Source organism: Varanus komodoensis, unplaced genomic scaffold, assembly GCF_004798865.1.
Source record: "Varanus komodoensis strain SLA01 unplaced genomic scaffold, ASM479886v1 scaffold35, whole genome shotgun sequence".
NCBI classification, from domain to species: domain Eukaryota; kingdom Metazoa; phylum Chordata; class Lepidosauria; order Squamata; family Varanidae; genus Varanus; species Varanus komodoensis.
In genome coordinates this window covers 1,100,401-1,117,312 of record NW_025335856.1, presented here as the reverse complement: position 1 = coordinate 1,117,312, position 16,912 = coordinate 1,100,401, and the positions used below count along the sequence as shown (strand labels likewise).

General features: G+C 43.5%; 2 protein-coding genes across 7 annotated transcripts in view; one reads left to right on the top strand and one right to left on the bottom strand.

Annotated features, from left to right (window-relative positions):
• TMOD1 (tropomodulin 1) overlaps positions 1-16,912 on the top strand; it is a 41,512-nt gene that overhangs the window by 21,835 nt on the left and 2,765 nt on the right. For 5 of the 6 annotated variants that reach the window (XM_044439520.1, XM_044439518.1, XM_044439521.1 and 2 more), the window contains 5 exons: positions 5,084-5,173; positions 9,613-9,740; positions 10,893-11,000; positions 12,082-12,225; positions 15,173-15,317. In XM_044439520.1, the coding sequence (XP_044295455.1) occupies positions 5,084-5,173; positions 9,613-9,740; positions 10,893-11,000; positions 12,082-12,225; positions 15,173-15,317 (615 nt within the window). Of the gene's footprint in view, positions 1-5,083; positions 5,174-9,612; positions 9,741-10,892; positions 11,001-12,081; positions 12,226-15,172; positions 15,318-16,577; positions 16,643-16,912 lie in introns of all 6 variants that reach the window. The other variant, XM_044439523.1, reaches the window with a different exon arrangement.
• Positions 13,380-16,912, bottom strand: part of TSTD2 (thiosulfate sulfurtransferase like domain containing 2) — a 31,848-nt gene continuing 28,315 nt past the window's right edge. Inside the window, exon 11 of the mRNA XM_044439515.1 lies at positions 13,380-14,714. Coding sequence (XP_044295450.1) covers positions 14,713-14,714 — 2 coding nt within the window. The 3' untranslated portion in view covers positions 13,380-14,712. The remainder of the gene's footprint in view (positions 14,715-16,912) is intronic.

Sequence of the window (16,912 nt, the reverse complement as noted above, 5' to 3'; positions counted from 1 at the left end):
GGGACTGTAGACAGGCACGGGGTAGCTGATGGTAAGGATGCTGGCCCCCCAAAGCAGACCTTTCACTGAATGGAGGCAGAATATGTTCTCACTCATAATCTGGACTGTCACGCTTTTCTCTGATGGCTTTATAGGACTGCTGCCAAGAAGAGGCACCACTGGGCCCTTGCCAAGGGTCCAGTCCCCAGCAAGAGCCCACTGACAAGGGCTCTCCTGGACCTGCTCCTCCAGTTCACTGCTCTAAACCGCTTGTTCCCCTGCCTCACATGCTGGTTTGGATGGCAGTGGCAGTGAGGAGGAGGAGGAGCAGCGGCCCCCCGTGGCTGCTTCGCCACTGGTTCTCGGCCTGTTAAACAAACGAGGAGGTGATAGCAGTGGTGAGGAAGAGGGTGAGGTGCAGCTGGTGCCCGTGGCAGTGGCACGGTTGACTCAGGGAGGGAGGGAGGGAGGGAGGGAGGCCACTGGCTGGAGCCTTACCCAAGAACCCCACCAAAGCGGAGCCATCCCTGGGTACTGAGTTGACCATGCAACTGCATCATAACTCATTGTATGAAACCCAAACTATGACATGACTGCGCATGTCAGCCCAAACTATGATGTTAACTGCACGACAGCCAGGCCTTTTATGCCTCCTTTCTTTCTACAAAGCCTAGAAGTATTCTTTTGTTTAATTTTTGACAGTTGCTGTCTGCGTATTTTACCAGCCGGGGAGGGGGCAGCTTCACCCTCTTGCCGTCCCCCCCCCCCACATAGATCCAGGTCTGCCCCATTGTGACCTCACCACATTCTGTGTTCTCCTAGCCCTTGTTAGCGATGTGGGGCAGGCGGATGCAGAGCACTGTGGGATTGCAATGCCAGTGAGCGTTGGAGAGGGAGGACGGGAGGTGTGGCTGCCATTTCTGTGGTTGTGTCTGTGGTCAGGAGAGCCCGATGCAAATAATCCTGGCTTATTTTCCATGAGTGCACGTTTCCCTCCCATTTCATTGATCTGACTACTAAAATCCTCTTGTCTCTCTTCGCATCCTATTCACGGAACTCACCCCTCCGGCTTAATCTATGTCTGTTTTTTCCAGCCTGCCGCCTGTTCCTCCTATCCTCCCATGACATCATCCAAGTCATTAGAAGTCGCAGAGGGGCTGTAAGAGAGCCGTGCTGGTGACCTCACGGTCCTGTGGGGTGCAGTGCTGCATCCGGCCTGCTGCTCCGGCTGCCTGGCCGAACCGTGTCGCCACTTCAGCATGTCCTGCTTGCAAAGGCTGCCTGGAGCTTCCCCGGCTGGCCAGGGGGCTGTCTGCTCATTCATTCATGCAGCTCCTTCACCAGATGCCAACTGGCAAATCCTCTCTGCCCATCCTACTCACGAGTAACCACCCTGCCGCTGCTCCAGCCATCTACCCTGCTCATGTGCCACAAGCCAGCTGGGGTGCTTCTTGACCAGTAATTTTGCACAACTGCAAAAAGCAGTCACAGGCCATTCTGGCAAAAGAAAGGACATTCCACCAGTAATCCCAAACTGCAGCGAGAAGTAAACCAATTCAAAGGCCCATAGACCCGCCCATACCGGAGGCAACCTGCTGCATATATGCATAATTCATTGCCCTGGGCTTACCTCCTTCCAGGCATCCTCTGCTTGGAGTGGGTAATTCTGCCATGTCCTCAAATAGGATGTGCTGAGATCTTGCAGTCATTCCTGAAGCAGGGACAGCAGAATCATCTGCCCTAAGAAGAAACCGTGTCTCTGCATGCGTCCCTGCTCTGAGCATCCCTCCTTGCAGTAAAATGAATGCTGGGAACCGTGGCTTCTGCAGACATATGTTCTCATTGTTCCCCCTCTTCATGCCCCCCCACACCTCCACCATGTATTTCTGACATTTAATACATTCTGTCAATAAATCTTATGGAATATAAGCATGAGCAGAGCTCCAATTTAATTCAGTAGAGGGTGTATTGTAGCTACTAGATGTTTAGAGGAGACTACAGAATCACATATAGATAAGTAGACTTTTCTGAAATAATCACATTCTTGTCCTGAAGTCGTACTGCAATATGGGAAATGCTGATCAGAGAAGAGTTTGACTACTGTGTGGAAGAGGCGACTCTTCTTTGGCATTTGAACCCAGTTCGGTTTGATGTATCCCCCCACCTTTTTTTTCTTTTTTGTCTCGATATAGATCAGTAGCTTTCAAAATATATTCTTCAGGACCCTTGGACCCTACTGGGGTTTTCTCACTGAAAAGATCAATAAGAGGGGAGTCCCTGGGAGATACAATTGTTCACTGCTAGGGAGCGTCCTTTGCAATGCATAGAACCGCCGGGTGCATTCTAGGGTAGTTTGGGAAAGCCAGTGCAAGGTTTGACTAACCTGGCAGGCACACCAACCAGAGCAGAAACAAGACCTGGAACACTCTAGAGTAATCCAGGTTCCCAGAGAACACACTGTGGTATCTCAGTAGACAAATGCAGCTAGGAACATTCCTGAAGGTAGATGCATTTGAGAGCAGCTGGACTAGAAACCAGAATCACAATAAAGACTCACAATAATTTGCAGTCAAAAGAAAGTGATCTTTAAAAAAACAAAAAAGGCCTATCTAGCGAATTTGAGTATTTATTTTAGTCAAGGAAATAGCTTGGAACCTTGGTATATCTCTCTGTGCCCAAAAATTGTGATTTCAGTTGCGTGCATTTCTGTGCCTCCCCAAATAATGGGTGATGAGCCAGTGACAGTCACCCCAAAATTCTGCTTGGGGCCATAAGTGAGATAGCCAGGAGGCTTTTGATGCTCTGGGTGAGTGGCTCATTCCTGGGATTAGTTTCCAAGGCTTGAACACCATGAAAACATATCCTGGGTTTGATAACCCCTAGAAAAGCCATGGGTTGTCAGGGTGGCTTGATGCCGCAAAACAAGCCACCCTGCAGGAAGGGGTGTGGCTTCAGTTGATATGGCAACCCGCTGGAGCTGCTTAATCACAATGGGTTGCCGTCTTGTTTGAACCCAGTCACTGTGTGAGTCCTTCTGCCTCATTACCTTCTGAAGCCTCAGCAAAGCCCAGCTCTGGAATAAGAGTTGTCATTCTCCTCCTTGTACACAAGGGAAGCGCTAGGCTACCCAAGAGACACTGGGCCTTTATGCAGGGCTTCATCAAAGGCTTGTCGTAACTTTTGCTGACAGTACCGCATCTGGAGCTGGGGTTGGTGTCTGTGTCTGTGTGTTGGGTGAGTGGCTCATCCCAAATGTGGCATCCCTCAGGCACAGCGGTTCCAGCCTGTGAAGTGCAGTTCTGCTTTCCCAAGATATCTGGGCTCCTGAAAATTGAAATTCTCACCTTGACCTGTGACTAACTCTCAAACAAGCTTGTATGAGGCATGAGAAACAATTATCTGCATACTAAACCTACTGTGGCTCTATTTATGCATGATTTGCTGTAGGGTTATTTGAGGGTTGTCTGACCTTCAAATCAACTGTACTGCCTGGGTTCAGATGGCAGGACAAGCTTTACAAACTGGCAGCCTTGGAGGTGTCATGCAGAAATGGCGCCCTGGGAGCCCAGCACAATGTGAATCACCCCACAGTGTCTGTTGTGCTGTGAGCAGGCGCAAGGGGTTCAAACGCCTTGCACAATCATAATCTTCTAAAGTAGCCAACTGGCTTGCAAATGTGACATGACCCATATTGGCGGCTGCCTTTGAACAGCATGTGTCATGGTGTTGATTGTACAGTTGTGGGTAATTGCCTGTCTTTAATTATTGCATGCTAGCAAGATGATTATGGATAAGGATGGTTATTATTAGGGAAGCTACTTGGCTTCAGCCTCAACTGTATGGCTTATATATGACCCTTTCACATGATGACATTCATATGTGCAGAACTGCCTCAGAGCTAAAGTAGGTAAAATCCAAGTCCTATGTAGAGTAGACCCATTGAATAGTAAAAGATAAGATGGCCTTGCCTTATCTAAATACCATTTATTTCAATGTGTTTATTCTAAGTAAGGCTTATTTTGGATTTTAACCAACGTTTTGAGCTTGATCTTGCATGTTTATTCAGAAGTCCTAATAGGTTTATTCTGAAATAAACATATTTAATCTAAATCAGTCTACTAAAATCATTCATTAAAAAAGCTTTCCCTAATGACTTAGACAACAATTCTCATTCTAATTGTCATAGAAATGCTTTAAAAATACTTACAAAAATTGTGGGTTTCTACCAGCATCTTGGAAAAGAGGCATTCCCCCCTTCTGGACAGGATAGAATGCCTCAGCTATGTTGGCTCTGCAGGAATGGCACAGAATTGATCTATTGTCTCAGTTCAGAGCAGATTATGGCTCTGGCAAAGATAATTTCTAAGCGGCTTGCAGATGTACAGCTACACAGGAAGTTGTATGTTACCTTTGTTTACCTCTGAGGATATATGCAGCTCTATTCACTATGGCTGTTTCTCCATGCTGCTAACTGCATTTCATAGAACGATTGTGCTACTGTGTGAACTGATTCTGGAATCAATCAAAAATACCAGTTCTTCTTTATTGTGAGATGAGAGTAAAAGAGCATCTTAAAACAGTTCTGTCAGGCCCTACAAATGTTTATGGCTGGCTCACTCTCTGATGTAACAGGATTAATTGTCCATTTGGACTATAGGATTTTTCATAGTTTGCATGAAATCCACTTGGGAAGCCAATAATCTGCAATCACTTGTCAAATGGTGAGAGGAATTTTACTATTTCCACTGTTGCTTCTGCCAAATTTCTGATCAAGTGCAGTAAAATTCTCATTTAGTCTTAGCAAGATACACAGAAAATTGGCTTACTAAGTAGCATTAAGTTGTTGCTTGGTATTGATTATGAAGAAACAGGGAATTGTGTCCTTCCTTGTTGTGTGAGCTGTGCTGAGCCTTCTCTGGCACACTGGGCCTTCTTGCGTCATCCGTCCCCATTGCTCACTGCAAACAGAATGCATTATTTTATCACCGCTATTAAAAGCTTTCTGTCCAGGCAGTGGTATGTCTTAGCCAGACTCTTGTTTTCCCAAGCAAGGAGACTCCATAACTTTGCTTAACTTGTTTTGTTTTCTCCTCTTCTCATGTAGCTATTCTCGGCATGCATACCCTGATGAGTAACCAGCAATATTACGGAGCGCTTGGAAGCACAACTATAGTCAACAAAGAAGGTTTAGACAGTAAGTAAGATTTGCAGCCATACAACTTTCAGGAGAAGCATGTCTGCTAGAGGCAGTTGTTCTTCCTTTTCGTATGAATGCAAAATCTTAAGGCAGAGTTGCACCAGGATCTTTTCTGGGATATTTCCTGTGAAATATTTTGCACCACATTTCAGGAGGATTCACTAGCCGATGCTCCTCTGATTATACAACAGCAGATTTATCTGAAAAGAATAGGTGGCCCAAGGAACTTCAGATCTGCTGACTGGGCTGGACTCCTTATCATGAGGTTGGGTAAACCTCCTCTCCCATTGAGCGATGTCCCATTTTTCAAGAAACTTTTAGTTGTTGTTAACAAGCACTTAATTCTGTTTGCTTGTTAAGTCCCTTGTAGGAATAGAATGGACCACATGACCCACTTCAAAAAGAATAGATCAACAGATCTATTTTTAAAAAAAAATTATTAGATTCTTTCCTCTTTTAAAGAACTCAAAGCAGCTTACCACATTCTCTTCCTCCTGCTTTCAGCCTTATCCCCACAACAGCAGCCCTGTGAGGTAGGTTGGGCTGAGAGTCTGTGACTGGCCCAAAATCACCCAGTTGGCTCCATGACCAAGCAGGGACTAGAACCCAGATCACCTGAGTCTCTGCCCCACACTCTTTTTTTTTTTCAATTTTTTAATTATTTTCTCTATACTAAAACTAAAACAGCGATTATTCCCGAGACATTGGACATACTGGGTTAACATCTTACTCTTATTACAGTTAATAACCATATTCAGTTCTACATATAGTCCCATTTCTCTAACCAATGATAAAAGGAATTCCAAGTTTGATAGAAGTATGTATCTTCCTTCTCCTTCAAAGACAGAGTCAATCTATCCATTTCCGCGCAATCCAGAATCTTTTTTAAGATCAGTTCTTCAGTAGGTAGCTCTTCATTCCTCCAATGTTGAGCAAATACAATCCTCGCCGCAGTAATTACATGTAAGATCAAATATATACATTGTTTATCAAAATCATCAGGAATGATGCCTAATAGAAATACTTCAGGTTTGGATATTAAAGGTTTTTGGAGTATTTCCTCAAGCCATTTATGTATTTTAACCCAGTCTTTTTTTGCCTTAACACAAGTCCACCACATATGATAAAAAGTACCAGGTTTTTGTTTACGTTTCCAACATCTATTTGACATACAGTGGTACCTTGGCTCACAAACACCTCAGTTCACAACCAATTCAGGTCGTGAACAAAAATTTCATAAAATTTTTTTCTCAGGTCGCGAACTCTGCATTGGGTGGCGACCGCGGCCATCTCTCCACCTCCCCGCAAGTGGGGAGATGGCCGCGATCATGCTGGGGGCATGGGGGGGAGATGGCCAAGATCGCGCTCGTCTTTCCTGCAGGAGCACACCTGTGATTGCGCCCATCTTTCCTGCAGGAGTGTAACCGCGATCTTGGTCATCTCCCCCCCAGTGCACCCGCGTTCGCGCCCATCCTCCCACCCAGTGTGCCCATATTTGCGCCCGTCTCTCCCTCCCCCAGCGTGCCCCATTCACAGCTGTCTCTCCCACCCCCCAGCGCACCCTGATGACAGGCACGTGCAGGGATGATGGGCGCAATCATGGTTGTGCTGGGGGGAGTGGGGAGATAGCTGCAATCTTTGTTCTTCTTTGTCACTTTGCTCCACATTTTTCTGATTAAAAAAAAATAGTTACAGAACAGATTAACCTGATTTACATTGAGCCTTATGGGGAAATTTAACTTGGCTTACGACCAATTTGGGTCACAACCAGAGTCCTGGAATGGATTAAGTTCACGAGCCAAGGGTGGCAATAAATATCATCTATAAAACATTTTATAAAAGTTTTCTTTATATGAGGTTGCTAAAGTTATCTTAATATTTCTTTCCCACAGCTTTTGCCATTTTTGTAACTCGATATTATATCCAAAATTTTGTTCCCATGTTATCATAGTTTCCTTAACTTGTTCATCTTCCATTTTCATGTCCAAAAGAAAATTATACAATCTTTTGATCATTTTTTCATCTGATTTTAAAATTATTTCATCATACATTGTTTGTTCCTTATGGAAACCATACATTCTATCATCTTTAGTATGTCTCGATTGTATTTGTACCTTGTGCCACCAAGAAAGATCAATACCCTCTTCCTGTAATTCTTAATTTCAATTTTCCATCATTATCTAAAATATCGTATCTCACAATCATGTTAAAGTTCAATGTGTTTGGATATACAAGAGCTTCCATAGGAGAAAGCCATCTCAGCAACTTAGTATAGAGTTTTGTCTTTAATTTTTCCCAGACCAACATCAATTAATTCCTAATATAATGGTTTAGGAAGTAACCATGTGTCTTAAATTTCTCATACCACATAAAAGCATGCCATCCCATTTGTAAATCATGTCCTTCAAGATATAAAATTATTTTGTTTCTTAAAGTTATCCATTCTTTTAACCACATTAAAACACAGGCTTGATAATACAACAACCAATCAGGAAGGCCAAAGCCCCCATTCCCTTTGTCCTCCTGGAGCATTTTTAACTTAATCCTTGATTTCTTCTTTTGCCATATAAATCTCAAAACTTATGTATTTAAATCATCAAAAAACTTTTTATCAATTTTTATAGGACTTGTTTGGAATAAGAACAAAAGCTTAGGTAATATATTCATTTTAACTATAGCTATTCTTCCCAACAGTGATAATTGCAAATTAGCCCATTTTTCTAGATTGCTCTTAATCTCCTTAAATAATTTAACATAGTTGTCTTCTTTCAATGTAGCACATCTGGCTGTGAGAAAAATTCCCAAGTATTTAACCTTTTTAACTATTTGAAGATCTACTTGCTGTATCAAAGTTGGTTTTTTGCTCCAATGAAAGATTTTAAACTAACAATTTAGTCTTTTCTCTATTTATTTTCATCCCGGTAACTTCACCATAATCTTCTTCTTCTTTAATTTTTTTTTTAAGAGTTTGGGCATCATCACCAAAGGATCTTCTAAGATAAAGACTAAGTCGTCTGCGAATGCCTGAAGTATATAGCTTTCATCTCTGATTCTGGCGCCTTTTGTCCCACATTCTTAAAAACCATACTGCACTGGCTTGATAGATAGATAGTTTTAGGAATTCTTTAAATATAGATGCCTCTCAAGCTGGAATACAAAATAAAAAACAGCACAAGCGTATACAGAAAGGCAATACAAGTGAAATAAAATATGAGAAAACATGATAAAAACAGGTACAACGAATAAAACCTGGAGCCCCCAAACTATAAAAAGACCAGTGAAACAAGTGGGGCTTCAGTGGCTAGTCAGGCACTGCAAAGAAGGGGCCTGACAAAAACCAGCTGAAAGCTTTTCCCAGAGGCGTGGAGCCACCACCAAAAAGGCTGTTTATATCAAATGCATCCATATGAAGTTTATTCAGTGTTCAGAAAAATAACTTCACATTTCAGAATATGAAGAACCATCAATGTGTATCCCTGTATGGATCATGGAGAAGCAACTACAGTTAGAAATTAGGGTAAACATGCTCAGTCTTCAAGCCACCAAAGGTGGCTGCATGATGAATGCTCCTGTAGCATTGAAGAGCACGCCATAAGGATGTTGGAGAAATCAAAAGCATAGTTGCGTGATTTTGGATTTGTATGAATTTGTTCTGTAGATTCCCTCGCAGGGATTCCATGGACTTTATTTCCCCTTTCTGAAATTGTTTGCTAATTTAATCATACAAAAATGTATGTTACTGGAATATAGACTAATATAGATGTTATTTTGTTACCAAAACGTATTTTAGGCATGTTGGATTTCTCTTCAGCCTTTGTTGCATACCATTCTACTCACTGATTGTTGAGCTTTAAAAAATAATGTGGAAATTTGGCAGACTTTTTCATGTTTTTCCCCCAAAGGAAAAAGGATTCTGTCTGTAACTGGTGATGGAATGAAAGGCACCTGACAATGTGTGACACACAGACAGAAATTTATGCAAAACACTTACATCCTTGGACAGTCCCCATCTTTTCAGAAATGATTGTGTATGATGTCTTTGTCATAATTTGGTGAGGATGAGAGAGACTTGTTTTGAGGGCAAACACAATCTTGCATCATTTGGTTGCCTTGAATCTGTCCTGTATGATATCCATGCAACTCCAGTAACCCTAAATTTTTCCTGTTAATCCCCAAAATGGTATCTGCTAGAGGAGATGCTATTGCCAGGGGTCAGGAGCTGCAGGGCCCAAGCCAGGGCCTGAGCACTGGGTACCAGCTCCTCATGGAAGCCTCCTGACAATGGTCACCTAGATTACATCTAGGCAGGGAGTGGTGGAGATTGTCACCACTACACTTTGCATTAGCCATTGTACCACCAGGGCAATAGGTCAGTGAGAGGGAAGCTGTGGGCCTTTGCCTCTTGGATCACCACATCCCCATGTCTTCTCTTGCAGGTATAATTAAGCCCACACAATATAAGCCAATTCCTGATGAACCCAATTCAACCAATGTAGAAGAAACCTTGGAACGGGTGAAAAACAATGATCCAGAACTTGAAGAAGTCAATCTCAATAATATTAAGGTCTGGATTCCTGCCCAGCTGACTATGCATTGGATAGCAAAAAGAATTTAACTGTGCAAGAACTTGACTGCAGAGAAAGTCCTGTGTGTTCTAGCTTGAGTTTAGGCCTAGTCTATGCAGGCAGGACAATGAGATGGTAGGACAGACTGTTCTACTTCCATTCACTGATGGAGTCGGAATCACATTGTATAATGTTTGCCTACATAAAGTACAAGCAGATAAAATCTAGCAGATCAGAGGAGAAGTATCTAGGCCAGCTAACTCCCTACTTTCTCATTTCCTAGCCGAAATAATTATTGTTCATAGAGAATAACTCTCGCCTAATATAGTTATTTATTAAAGTTATAGGCTGCTCAATAACTAGAACTTTCTAGGCTGTTTCCAGGTAAACTAACAGGCACTGGCAGGATTGAATTTAGGAGGGGGAGAGAAGATTCTGAACCCTTCCTCTGGCCGCCAAAGTTTCTGAAGGCTGTTTTTTAAAATCATTACTCCCAGCGGCCTGGAGAGCCCCAGAGCATGGGGCATGCCACCCCAAACCACTAGCTTTTCCCGCACACCCATTGTTGGGCCCCTGCAGTTATTTGATGAAAAGGCACTTTTATATACAAATTATAATCTAATCATAAATGCAAAATCCACATTAGGAAGCAGTGCAACAGGTTTATATGAAAGTTAACTCTCTGAAAGATATTTCAGAGGAAATATCTTTAGAATGGGAAGTACTATTGTGGATCCTGTGAACTGATTCTTGTCTAGAAACTTTGTTAATGGTGGATCTTCACTGGGGCTATAAAGACTTACAGATAATGACTGGAATGACTCCATTAAAAGGAGTCGCAGCTCTCAGAAGGCAGGTTCCAGCAAATGCTGACATGAGATATAACATGAACAGGTGGGACAAGGCTACCCGCCTTCTGTTCCTTGCCCAAATGTTTTTAGCCAGACCCACTTCTGATCGCAAAGCAGCATTGTGTGCGGTGGGGAGAACTGGAGGGGAAATTTACATTTGCAGTGGAGAATTTGTGATTGAGGAAAGGGCTGAAGCTTTTCAAGGGGACAGTGGAACTGTCTGTGGTTCGCTTGGAGGGTATAGAGGTGCCCAAACAGGACAGGCTGCAGAACCATTTTCTGTGTGTTTCCTTTTTGAAGGACATTCCTATACCAACTTTAAAAGCCTACGCTGAAGCTTTGAAGAGCAACACCTACGTGAAAAAGTTCAGCATAGTGGGAACAAGAAGCAATGACCCTGTTGCTTATGTAAGTGTCAGACAGCTTACACTGGCTAATCCACTCAGGGAAGCTTTTAATGGGACTGTCTCCTTTCCAGGTGACCCTACTAGAAGGAAGGCATGTCAAAAGTGCAAGTCTTACGTGAAAGGTTCTCTCTTTCATGTCTGGAAAGAAGATATTATGCCTCTCCTAAGCACATGTTCCTCTGGAGTAAATTGCGTAAAAATCAGTGCAACTTGTCGTATTTGTGCTGAAGGAGAAAAAGGAAATGGAGGGGGATGCAGTAAGGACAAAAGCAGGTGTCTCGCACATCCTAAGGATGGAGTGGGCAAAATAATCTTGGATCAAATGAAACACTGGAGTGTTTCATGGGCCTTTGATGTTTTATGGGTGGTGGGTTTAGCAAATAATATGCCTGATCTGTTTGTGAGTGTACTGGGGCGGTGGGTGCCCAGCTTATCTTGTACATTTAATTGTTTCATTCCCAGACAGGAACAAAAGGAAGGAAGAATAATAGGAACAACAGTTATAATAACAACTATAATATTAGTCACTTCCTACTGTAAAAAGCAATCTTAGAGTGACTTACAAATAGTATAGAAACCTATGATCAATATAAGAGATGAGAGGGTGGGGAGGAAAACAAATCATTTTCAGCCATTATAAACACAAAAATGCAAATGCCATTTTATGTACATAAAATTATATGTATATAAAGTGTCCATCTACAAATTCTCCCCTTACAACCCACAATGAACATCACAAAAGCACTCCAGAACAATTGGGTCATAAGTAATGTCCAAACTGGCGTGCATCTTTACAAACAGATTATTTGAATTGCATCTTGAATTCTAGCAGCCCACAGGATCTCCAGTTTTGCCCAGTCCAAGCCCAGGAGGTAGAGTGGAGCTGTCAGGAATGGAGTTGTGAGAAGTGGCCTGGCAGAATTCAACAAGTGCCGTGGTGGATCAGGCCAGCTTTCTTTGTCTCCCATTTCCAAGCAGGGGCAAGCCAGGTTCTTCAGAGGAGAGCACAAATGAATAGGAAAATGGTAATAATAACGCTTGGTAATACTTTCTTTCCATCTCCCTCTTTTTGATCCTGGAAGGCACTGGCAGAAATGTTAAAAGTCAACGGTGTATTGAAGAGCTTAAATGTGGAATCCAATTTCATTACTGGATCAGGAATTCTGGCCTTGATAGAAGCACTGCAGTACAACACAACACTGATAGAGCTCAAAATTGACAACCAGGTAACTTAAAATCCATTTTTTCTCTTTCACAGGCACCCAGAACACAAAAAACAAAACAAAAGTTCTGCTGTATATTCCGAAGAGGGCAATTAACTTGAGAAAGAAATGTTTGCATGGCAGAATTAAGCAAGGGGATGTGTATTTCACAGGTTGGAAGTTCCTGTTCAGGTCATGGGTGAAGTGAATTCTGCTGGAGAAAACTGCCAATGGGCCAGTTCTCATGGCATTAACTCCCCTCTGTGGGGTACAATCCATGGGGGTGGTTATCTCTGCTGGCATAACTATGGATCATACCAATGCTGATAACGAGAGCAAACATCACCTTATTTCCAAGTCTGCTTTAAATTTCACCCAGCAAGTTTCCCCTTTGAAAATGGCTACAGACTGAGGCAGTTCACAAGACACAATAACAACCCACTGCACTTAAAGGCCATAGTATGGCTGGCTGTCATTTTGAATATGCAGCCCCCACTCAGGTTGGTGGGGTGTACAAACAGGGTGGGCACAGGTTATGTGGGAGATGAACAACCCCCCAAAACGGACCATGGCTTCTGCGAGAATGGTTCTTCATTCTATCAAAGGCTGAGGCCCATCCCCACAGCTGTATCTTTTCATCTTTTCTGAGGTAAAATGGTGAAAGGGACAGTTCCACCAATGGATGTTCCTTTTGCTGTAAAAATTTGGCCTCATTCCCACACCTCTGATTTAGACCAGAATGGAGCAGATGGGAAGAAGAAATGCAGCTGCTTCTAGCTTAGCCCTGCTAAAACTGCTCCAGTTGTTGCTGTTGCTTTAAAAATATCATGCATTGTGTAGATCCAGCACCTTTCTGTAGGATTACACAGGGAGAGGGAGGGTTTGGTCACCTGATAGATGGTGACATCTACACAGGCTCCACTGTGCAGAAGACATGCCAAAAGAGTCTAGTCACGTAATTGATCAGATAGACAGGCCAGCTGGATTTCGTGAAAGCTGTGCAGACACGGCAGCTGCCTGTATACAAGGGGGGGACCCAAAAAACCCAGAGATTTATTTATTAAAAAGCAGGTATTTGTTTTCACATGTTCAGACTTCAGTCACCTTCAAAGTACTCTCTGTTTGATGCAATACACCTATTGAGAGGGTTTTTCCACTGCTCAAAACAGGCTTTGAACTCATCGATTTTGATGCCTTTTAGTGCTTCTGCTGTTTTTTGTTTCACTTCTTCCACATCTACAAAATGTTTCTCTCTGAGAACTTTTTTCATCCAGGGAAACAAAAAAAAAGTTGCATGGAGCGAGATCACGTGAATAGGGAGGGTGGGGCACAAAGGTCATGCCCTTCTTGGTCAAAAACTGCTGAACATGCAGTGAACAAAATATCACTGCCACACGTTACTTGTGTAAATCAGCCATCACGACATAGGCAATCGCTTTGAAAGAGTCTCCAGAAAACCTCACTGAAGCCGAGTGCAGCCTCTCACAACAACCCAGCTGAGTTCACTGATGCAGGTGGGTTCCTAGAACACTTCCCCAGCAGGGGAAGCTTGTGCAACAAGGGGCCCACCCTCCAAAAGATCATTCCTGGGGGTTTTGGGTCCCCCTCGTATGTTGGCAGGAGGGAATAGAGAGGGATGGTGCCGGGACCAGCAAGCACCGAGAACAGGCCAAGTGCAGAAGACTACTGGGTCTGTGGATTGTCCAGAAGGTGCTTTCTCATACCAATAGGGTGAATGTGGGGAGGGTGATTAAATGCAAATATAATGGGATGTAGCCTTGGCACGCATCTGAGGCTGACAATGTAGTGCACACAACTAGAGTCAAACCAAAATAGGCTCACAGGCTGCAAAGAAGGCATTTTGGGAAAATTGCAAGGATCCTCACTTGCCGTCACCAGCAGTCTTGCTCCCTGCTGCTGCTGGTTGCCATTTTCTGCCTCCGCTCCTCTTCTCATCCACAACACTGCTGGAAGTGTTGAACACACCATAATTGGGATTCCTGGTGTTACCATCTGGCCAGTCACACTGGGATACTTGGTGTTATTGCAAAGTCCATTTCAAGTGAGAGCAAAGACTGGAAAATGGCCCATACCCTGCTTGGACTTTATGACAATGCCATGTAGTCAGTGACATGTTTGCCACTTGATGTCTGGAGTCACATCAGAAGAAGGGCATTTTTTTTCTACCCTCACTTGGAAATTTTCTGCACAGCGCATTTATTTTTGACTTATAATTCCTTACGTATATTTTGCAGGCTGCTTGGATGATGTTGCAACCTTCCAGTTTCACTTCTGATTTTTCAGAATACTTTGGCCATTCTTTTAATAGAATGGGGGAAACGGCACTGTTTTTCCTTGTGCATTAGTGCCATCCCATTGTAGCATGGCTCCCCCTAGGGAAAACGTGGTGACAGAGCAGGAAAGGAAAAGCTCTTTGTGTAGAGCTCCCATCCCAGTGCTGTGGCAAAACCGGGAATAAATAATAGCCATCGTGTAGTAAAGCCTTTGGTGTCCTGTAGGGAAGAAAAGGAAAATATAGCAGCAAACAGGAAGGGGAAAGTGGCTGCCATCAAGGCCATGAACAAGAAGCAGTGCAAAAGGTGATCCCAGAAAGGCCTTAAACCTGCGCCTTCTCCCACAAAAAGCCCCCATTTTGAGTTTGCAAAGAACGTTTGGCTCAGCCCAAAATACAGCTGAGCCAGCCGAACTACTCCTACATTAGCTTTTTTTAAAAAGGCTTCTAAATTGTGAATGTGGTGTGTGTGTGTGTGGGATGCTTCATGACAAGTGGACTCAGGAGATAAGTGGGACTGATTGTGGCTCTCTGTTGGTTGTATAATTGGTGGCAAACCAGGTTTGTTGTTAATATGTAGAAAAGCTCAGCTATTCTAAAATCAGAAGCAAGCAGAGGGAGAGAAGTAAAACTGGAGGGAACCCTGGTCTAACTTTCTTTCCTTTTTCTCTTTTTAAGAGCCAGCTCCTGGGCAACAAGGTAGAAATGGAGATTGCAAGTATGTTAGAAAAAAATACATCTCTCCTGAAGTTTGGGTATCACTTCACTCAGCAAGGCCCCAGGCTGCGTGCATCAAATGCCATGATGAACAACAATGACCTTGGTAAGCTGGTTTCTCCAACCGGTTGATTCTGCTGCTGTCTGTTTGGTTTTTTTGCATCCAAAGAAGCAGCAGTTCCCAGAGGGAATATGAATTCTGCCCCAGTAAATGCAGCACTTGTCATACTGTCTCTCTAACAGGCAGAAGTAGTTGTCTCTTTTGCAGCTTGGTTGAGCCTTTATGTCTGGTATTTTAGGGCGGCGTGTGTGTGTGTTCTTGTTTGGTTGTTTTTGAAGACTGGCTTTTGCCAAATGTGTGACATGGATCAGCATGTTCAAAGGAGAGAAGCAGCAGGCTGGCCTGGCCTGGCCTGGCCTGGCCTGAGGCACAGAGAGAGCAAGACCTCTCAACCTCCTGCCCTCCAGACATGTCGGACTGCAGCTGCCAGAATCACCAGGCAACATGTCCAGCATGCTGGCTGGAGGTGATGGGATTTGAAGTCCAGCACATCTGGAGAGTACTAGGTTGAAGAGGGCTGGTATAGAAACATGTGTTTTTTGGCTAGGACTGCACTAAAAACCTCCCATTTTAATTTTTAGTCAGAAATCAATTGCATAAGAATACATGAAGATTTAAACATTGTTTTGGAAAAATGTATTAAATGTTTGAAAGCCTGTTTGGTGTGCTTAGCTGCAATGGCTTACAATGCCCAAAAGTAAGGGCTGTTTTCATTGGGTTGCCAAAAGTAACACAAGCACGCGCTACTTTGGTTTCAGCCTTGTAGGAACATAGGAGGCTGCCTCATGCTGATTCAGGCCATTGGTCCACCAGACCAGTAGGCCTGCTTTGAATGGCTGCTGCTCTCCAGGGTCACAGGAAGAAACCTGGCTCTGCCCGCTGAGGACCTTTAAGGAGAGATGCTGGCGATTGACTCTGAGATCACCTGCAGCCAAAGCATAAAGCCTGAAGCCTTCCCTAGTGGTGCCCCATGACCAGTGCAAAGTCTGGAGCTATTGTAGAACTGAGGCTTAGCTGATTCCAGTGATCAAGGCTAGGCTACAAGGATTGCTTTGCAAAACAGAATGTATCTGTTCCATATTGTGCTGCATTGGAGGTGAGGGAACCTTTGCTGTGGATCAGCTGAAGTGGTGTGGTAGCAGCGAACATTCCAGTTATGCAGGAAACAAAGCTGGTGGCAAATAAAGAGTCGCAATCCAGCTTTTGTGCAAAGGAGTGTTCACTGTGGCTGGGTAACTGTTCAGAGTTTATCTCCTTGGTTGCAAGCGTTTTACAGAAGATCTCTGACTCGGTTCTTATTTGCAGCTCGTATACGTCGATGCGATGGCCTCTGGCATAACCCCTCAGCCCCGGGACTGGAAGATGTATAAGTATAGATATTCCCCCACTCCTCTTGGCAATCTCTTTTTTCTTCCTGGGCTTGAACTAGCAATGCCTTCCTGCTGTTTTATTGGGTTTTGACTCTCTCTCTCCACCTTCTGTTCTTGGCTTTGCTACAGATGTTTTTTATTCTTTAAAAAAATAGCTTCAGCTCTCATTTGGAAGAAAAGACCTCTCATTGTAGCATAATTATGACCTACTCTTTCATTCTTTTCTTGCTCTTTTCCTCCCCTGTCTACTTATTTATTTGAATGACCGAA